The sequence below is a fragment of the Alosa pseudoharengus genome, unplaced genomic scaffold (assembly GCF_046254945.1).
Source record: "Alosa pseudoharengus isolate Yale_2024_CS ecotype anadromous, Long Island Sound unplaced genomic scaffold, YU_APseudo_1.1 YU_APseudo_1.1_scf_22, whole genome shotgun sequence".
In the NCBI taxonomy this organism is placed as follows: Eukaryota; Metazoa; Chordata; class Actinopteri; order Clupeiformes; family Clupeidae; genus Alosa; species Alosa pseudoharengus.
The window spans coordinates 18,709,361-18,717,107 of record NW_027468680.1 but is presented as its reverse complement, the minus strand read 5'-3'; the positions used below and the strand labels follow the sequence as shown (position 1 = coordinate 18,717,107).

At 44.4% G+C, this 7,747-nt stretch overlaps 2 protein-coding genes across 2 annotated transcripts; one reads left to right on the top strand and one right to left on the bottom strand.

Moving 5' to 3' along the window:
- Positions 1–2: 2 nt before the first annotated feature.
- Positions 3–2,288, top strand: trmt5 (tRNA methyltransferase 5). The gene is made up of 5 exons (XM_076299193.1): positions 3–60; positions 256–902; positions 1,155–1,279; positions 1,438–2,080; positions 2,163–2,288. The coding sequence occupies exons 1-5, from the start codon at positions 8–10 to the stop codon at positions 2,216–2,218; spliced, it is 1,524 nt and encodes a 507-aa protein (XP_076155308.1). The 5' UTR covers positions 3–7; the 3' UTR covers positions 2,219–2,288.
- Positions 2,289–2,327: 39 nt separating this feature from the next.
- mnat1 (MNAT1 component of CDK activating kinase) lies at positions 2,328–5,644 on the bottom strand. The gene is made up of 8 exons (XM_076299194.1): positions 5,441–5,644; positions 4,958–5,110; positions 4,763–4,836; positions 4,423–4,526; positions 4,067–4,207; positions 3,613–3,741; positions 3,282–3,403; positions 2,328–2,873 (listed from the first exon to the last, which is right to left on the bottom strand). Exons 1-8 carry the CDS (start codon positions 5,527–5,529, stop codon positions 2,762–2,764), a joined length of 924 nt encoding a protein of 307 aa, XP_076155309.1. The 5' UTR covers positions 5,530–5,644; the 3' UTR covers positions 2,328–2,761.
- Positions 5,645–7,747: the final 2,103 nt, after the last annotated feature.

Genomic DNA, 7,747 nt, shown 5'->3' with positions numbered 1-7,747 from the left:
ACTACTGATGACGTGTTTGTACTCGCACAAGTACATGTGCACGAATCTGGCGATGATAAGGTAAGAAATCTCTTGTTGGTTGATAATAAAATACATATTATTCTCTTTTCTCTCACGGTTGTCTATGACTGTGTCGTTAAACGGTGACATCAAGTAGCATGTTGAAATTCATAACGATATTGTTCACTGTCATGACATGCAACAAATTAACGTTAAACGTTTCGCTCTTTTTCTGAAACGCATTTACCTCCACAGACGTGCATGTAAAGTGCTTTTCGCGGTATTGGAGACTCAACGTTGTCATCACCTGTCATCGATTCTGTGTCCTCTCTCTGGTGGAGGTGGCAGCCCTAAGCTAGCAATAGGCAGGAGTCTTGCCCGATTTAAAACAACACTGCTGATGCCAATGCAAGGCCAAGAGCAGCCCTCGCTCGAGCAAGGGCTCTACAGGGCTCCTTCCGCGGTCCGGGGTATGACCTGTCTTGACCGTGAAGCCTTTGCCCAAACAATTATTGTTCCGGCCATTAGAATACCAAAGGCAGTCCTCAACAAAGTAGTGAAATATCTTAAAAAAGTGTCATTGCAGAGGCCGGGTTTGAAACGTGTCGTCGATGAGGATGGTAATGAGGACAGTGAGCATAAACTGCTCCTGCTAGACCCGACAAAGATCACCTCATCGGACGCATTCAGTGAAGAGGAGGCGGGGGCACTGAGGGCCCTTGAAGTAGCGCAAGAAGTTTGTCAACATGAATTGAAGCTGACCTACGATAATCTTAAAACCGAGGAGATTCTGCGTGCAGTGCTGCCAGAGGGCCAGGATGTTGCCAGCGGTTTTAGCCGCGTCGGACACATTGCGCATCTGAACCTACGAGATCATCAGCTGCCACACCAGAATCTAATAGGTGAGCGCTTCAGCTACAGCGGTTCCCGGCCCTGCTGCCCAATCTGTCTAAAAGTACTGTTATTCAGAGTCACTATGAAATAAGCTCTGATTTCAATTGGTTTTATACCCAAGCTATCTGCACAGTTCTCAATCCTTAGTAGCTGCATTTGTAATGTCATCACCTGATGCACATACAGGTGCAAGCCCACAGAATTTTTTCTACTACAGTTAATTAAACGAACCTCTGTGCTCTGATCAAATCCTTCCTCAGGCCAAGTCATCATGGACAAGAACCCAGGCATTACCTGTGTGGTGAACAAGACGAACACCATTGACTCCACCTATCGTAACTTTCAAATGGAGGTGCTGGCTGGTGAAAATAACATGGTGGCCAAGGTCAGCTGCCCACCTTGTCATGTCCATTCACACTGACAACATTACATTTCACCCGAAAGCCAGATATGCCTAACTTTTTGTGGGTAGTGTATCATAACATTGAAAGTATGCATTGTCTGTTTCTCCAGAATTGACCATGTGAATTATTTTCCCCACAGGTGCGTGAGAATGGAGTGTCGTACGAGTTTGACTTCTCCAAAGTGTACTGGAATCCACGGTTGAGCACAGAACATGAGCGAGTGGTGTCCATGCTCAACCGGGGTGACCTGGTGATGGACGTCTTTGCAGGTGTGGGACCCTTCGCTGTGCCGGCAGCCCGCCGCGGCTGCACGGTCCTGGCCAACGACCTCAACCCAGAGTCTCACCGCTGGCTCAAGCACAACTGCCAGCTCAATAAGGTCAGCTCAAAGGTCACGACTTTCAACCTGGACGGAAGGGAGTTTATCCGTGGGCCGGTCAGAGAGCGATTGCCTGGTTTGTTGGCCAGTGATGCTGGGGTCCACTTTGTGATGAACTTGCCTGCCCTCGCCCTTGATTTTTTGGATGCCTTCAAAGGTCTTTTAGTTCCAGAGTCTGACAAAGAGACTTCTGGAAAGTCCAATCTCCCAAAGGTGCACTGCTATGGGTTTTCCAAGGAGGACGACCCCAAAAAGGATGTGGTGGCCCGGGCTTCAGCCAACTTGGGTTTTGAGCTAGAGGGACACTGCTCTGTGCACATGGTCAGAAACGTGGCCCCTAACAAGGAAATGATGTGCGTGTCATTCACACTTCCACACAAGGTGCTTTACAGCACACACACAGGTGAGAAAAAGAGATACTTGCACATCTGACACACAGTACTCATAACATATTTGATGCATGTGTAACACTCTTTTGTTTACAGACAGTCCAGATGAACCAGCTGCTAAGAGACAGAAATGTGAAGAGCAACTGGACTGAAACATGCACACTTACTTATACGATCCTGTACATTTTATTTTCTAATAAAATTTTACATTACTATTCTCCACTCTGTGCTGCAGTCAATGACAGCTGGCCAAACAACAAATTAAAATTGTCTGTAAAAATATTTTAATGGAATATATACACACATCATTGAGGAAAAACACACTCACTAAACCCAGGGCACAGACAGACATGAAGACAGGATTGAAAGACATTTTTGCATTTTTGTCCTGTTTTTAGTCCATATACGATGCAAGAAGCAGCTGTGTTGATGACTAAATAGTTAAAGTATTGTCCATTGTAGATAGGAAAGGATTTGGGGACTTTATTTATGAAATATTTCTAGCAAACTTCACACCTTGCATCAAGACAAGACTTTAGGTGTAGACCAGACCAATCCCAATCTAAATGCTCTCCAGTACTAGAATGCTCCTGTGGGGCTTGGACAGCTACATCAGATGTTAAGGATTTTGGCGCAATCTCTGGTCTCCCGAAGGGTTGATGTGCAGACTTGGGACAGGTTCTAATCAGACCAGATCAGGGGTAGAGTCCACTGAAAGCGTCCTGAAGAGCACGATGACAAGCCAATCCAGAGCAGTAGCCCCCAGCCATGTCCTGCTGAGATGCTGCTCGCACATGGTTCAGGTACCTGCAGAGAGCAGATTCAGTGAGAATGTAATCAAATGAATGAGAATAGCTCATCAGGTTATTGAATTTGGTGGTTTCCAACATGTCACAGGGCACAAGGGCCAGGATAAACCCTCTTCTGCTTATCAAATGAGTGCTATTCAGACACAATTCCAAACAAAAGAGGCTTATTTTTGTCACACTGGCATGCAAGAGGCACTCTACCATCATGGAAAGAGCAAACTTAATTGACTGATTGTAAAAAGCTTAACCAGAGTGATCGCTGGAAGTGAAACCAATACCACTGAATATTTTTCATTTGTAAACCCTAAACAATGGCATTGCCTCTTCCCGTTGTGCCTCTCGTCCACAGTACTCTTTTCACACCCCAACAACGACGACAGCAGCCAGACAGGGAAGGGAGTCTTACCCAAGTCTCTGCAGCTGGTCCAGCTCAGGTACTGGGGGCCCGTGTGTGGCGATGAACAATGGCTGGTAGTGATACAGAACCTCCCGGATCTCTGGCACAGGCTGTAGTGACACCGTCTGACCCTGAGGAGGGGGGGGGGGGGGATTAATTTCCAGCATAATAATTAAACTGTGTTACAATAACAATTCCTACATGTTATTGCAACACCAACCCATATTTTCTAGGCTAACGCTAAATACTAAAGGAATCTTTGAGTAGATGGCAACCATAGATGTTCCAAATATGCCAGTTTAGGTCAGTTGGACTGAAAGCGTGCAGAAATTCAACTCACCATTGGGATGCCCGTGGAAAAAATGGTGGTTTTGACGGCCTGCTTCTGTTTCTCGATCTGCCGCTCCAGCTGTGTCGCTCTGTCCTTGTGCTGAGCCAGCAAGACACACGCGGGCAGCTGGGAGCTCTCCTACAGACCCAGGGCATAAGAGAGCATTTGAATTTGAATAAGCATCTGAATGCATGCAGTCTCGGCGCTGGTCTTGTAGGATGTGCATGACATTACTAACTCAGAGAGGTTGCTCTTGTTATGTGATGGGAGGTTCTTTATCAACATCAGCTGCTGACTATCCTCACACAATGGTCCCCAGTGCCTGATCTGAACCCGCTGCAGAAATTGTTCTAATTGTAGCTATTTTTGTGTGAAACAATTATCTATATTTGTGTGCTGTGAGAAAGACATCTAGAGCTGAGAGATGATATCTGCCTCTAGATCCGTGTATCTGCAGTCTCACCAGCTCGTCCAGCAAGGCCTGCTTGTTCTTCCTCTTGGCCTGGAGCTGCCTCTTCTCCTCCTCCAGCAGCTCCAGTCTCCTCTCCTCTGCACTTTTCTGCTCCAGCAGCAGCAGCTCCTCCAGCTCCTCCTGCTCACGAGTCTGAGGTAAGAGGAGCAAGACAAAGAGCAGAACATTGGTTCCTCCATTACGCTCAAGTCCACCATGTTGGATACAATAGTCAGTGGAAAACCTATTTGTGGGAGCCTTCGGGATATTTGTTCCCTCTACCATCAAGATGTGCACCTAGTTCACTGGCATGAAGACACGTATGCAAAAGCACTGATTTAGCTAAAACACATTAGTCATATACTCACCAGCTTTACTTTGTTGCGTTGGATGACATCTCTGTTCTCTCTCTGGTACTGTTCCATTATCTGCCGAGTCCTCTCCAGATCAATGTTATTGGTCAGATTAAATACTAAATGCACACAGAATTGAATAATAAGCACCTCCTTCTCTGTGATGAGCACAGGCTTGAAAGTCAACAGGTTCCTTCCGTTTACATCAAAGATACTTGCATAGGCCACTCACAAAGATGCAGAATGGCTAATTGAAAAACAGTGGTTACCTACACGTAGCCTATCCTTAAGAATAAAGTCTACCTGTTATGCACAAACAAGTCATGTTTGCCATAAACAAATTAGACACACTCACCAATCTCTTCCACCTGTTCCAGATAGTCATTGTACTCTCTGAGGCTTGGGAAGTCAAATTCTCTTTTGTTGTATCTTATAGAAGAGGCAGAAAAACATAAATTACATTGCAGTTTTTAAACTGACTTCTCACTCTATAGTAGGTGACTGAAACAATTAAAAGTATCCCATTTACTACATATGTATATGCATTTACATCTTCAGAACTTTCTTGCGGATTTCCACCTCTTTGTCAATCGCTGGATCCTCGAACAGCTGTACGCGGAAATTGCTCTTCCTAAGCGGTGTATCACACTGAACACAATTCCCTGAGCCACGCACAAAAAGCATCTCCACGCAGCTCTCGCATCTGCAACAACCACCAAATACATGTTATGAGTTATACAAACATCGCTTTGTTGACGACAACATTAAAGCCAACATGACTATTTAATATGTAGCTTTCAATAGTCAATATGTTTATGTTCATCCACGTCAAGAAAAGCCTGAAATACAACAGCACGGTATCCTGCTCTATTCAGTATGAAGGATATGAGTCAGAGTCACATATCAATAGTACATTTTATTTTATTGATAAGTGTCTTACAAAATACAGCACACAACTGTCAAAGACAAGCTGCAACGTTAACGTTAGCCATAGCTGGATAACAAAAAACTTGACGAAGCTAATGTTACTTACAGTGTGTGACCGCAGACGTTGACCATAAGTTTTAGAGATGGGTTTCTGTATTTCGTAGTTTTGCATCGCGGACACCCTTGGTCGTCCATTATTAACGATTTGTAGTTCTAATATTATAGCTTTTATCTAATGTTCACAGTAACATGCAGTGATAGTCAACTGCCTTGTAAACCCAAACGGCAATTCGAATGTGTTGTTAAATTAGTTCCGACTGGCAACGTGAAGCAACGCGATTGAGTTCCCCATTACGCATGAATGTGACTTCAGCGTCTGCTTAACCACTCTTTACTGTCTCGGCCTAAGACACGTGGCCCCACATCAGTTCCTGGAGAGCACACGAGCACAATAAAATGAATGACGAAAAAGTACTTTTTTTTTATCAATAACCTTAGCTATCGGTCCGCTTTTAATTGTTTTATTCTGAGTGGGCCACTCATGCAGACCTGGGCGGGACTAAGTTCGGAATGGCACCCAGGCTAGACCTCCAGTGCCCAACACACCGTGACTACATAAACTAGGCTATTGAGTTCGGACCGCTTGCAGCAGGCAAGTATAATAATAAATATATGTTTCAGTTAGGTTTGGGTTCGATTGTCCCCCTTTGATTCATGCGTGCATTTACACGATTGTGAGTAGTCTAAGCCGAATATCAGTTATGGCAATATCTGAGCCATATTCCATTATTATGGATGACGCATATAGAACATGACGTATTGGACTATTTGTTCTATTTAAGTTAACAAGAAAATATTTGGATTCCATTCCCAAGTGGGGACACATCGCACACAATACTTTGTTTGCTCTAATTTCCAATGGTTGACAACGTTTTAATGTTTCATTGGGTGAGTGAGCAATAGGCATTTTGATACTTAAACAATACAATTCCAGTTATTTATGAATAGAATGGAACAGAATAGCGTTGTGACTAGGCCTAATATAACCGTAGCCTAATATACCGTTTTTATATTATTTTCAACATATATGAAACATCACTATACTCACATAGAGGTGTTGCATTTTTTATTTCTAAGTCTATGACATAGGCAATAGGAAAAGAGTCAACAACAAGCACAAGTGCAATGGAGAGAACAGAAGGAGAAAGAGAAGGCGTGGAATCTCTTTATCAAAGTCAAGTGTTGATTCAGCACACTCTTGAAAAGAAGATGAGAACATGTCTGGTGGGAGATGTTGCCGAGGTGGATACACTAGTGAACCTCATCAGCACCCCCCAAACTGACACTGACACATTCGAGCACAGAATGAGCTTGACCCGAGGACAAATGACCGAGACACAGAGATCAATGGAGGAGGAGGTCGAGGTATCCGACCTGATGGAGATAGAAGGATACTTAACTGTTCTTGAGCAGCGATGTGAGAATCTAGGTTGGCTTCTGAAAGACCAGGAGGTATTGCATGGAATGGATCTTAGGGCTGTTGAACGGGAGAGGGAGCAGGAGAGAGCAGAGTGGGAGAGACAGATGAGGGAAAGGGACGAAGACCTATTGGCATCACTGATGACTGTAGCTATTAGCAGAGAAAGGGTGATGTCAGACCTGAGGAAGAGACAGGTAAGAGCATTACTGCATACTTTAGTAGGCCTACATTTTACTCTCTGTTCCTCAAAATCAGACGAGTCACATGATACACTGCTTTAGGTACTAATATCCTTTATGAGCCATCATGGTACTAATATCCAGAAAAGTAGTTTGGTTCTTAAGTTAGAACCAGTAGGTTAGGTTAGTGCTTGGCTGAATGGAGGGAAAATGCCTTTTTCTTCATGGTATACCCTTCAGGGCATGGGTGGGGCCGTGAGGAATCTACCAGCACGTAGTCTACCTGAGAGAATCCGGAGATGGTTCTCCTCCCATCTTTCCTGCATGGTACAAAGCCACACTGTTCTCTTTGCATGTTCTCATTTTTTTCCATTCTACCTCTTGTATCAGACTTATTTCTCAGGAAATCTGTAGATTTAACTCTACTATAGTATCGGACATTCCTGCCATGTGTTTGTCCTCAGAATGTGAGAGGCCGAGGGTCACCTAGCGTTAACCCCAGCACCTGCAGTGGAGGCAGAACTGCGGGCTCAGCAGGAATCAGCCAGCTTTGGAATAATGCTCACAGAATGTATGAGGTGAGTGTGAGAGGCATCCAAGGGGCAGTCAGAGCAAGAGATCTGAAGAGGATTGCTAAACTGGAGGAAAGGGTCAGGAGAACTGAGAAAAATAACCTGGGGGTTAAAGAGATGGCAGAAGAAAAGGCTTATAAAGCAGGAAAGGACATCAACTTCAGTGGAGATTTGAGATTAAA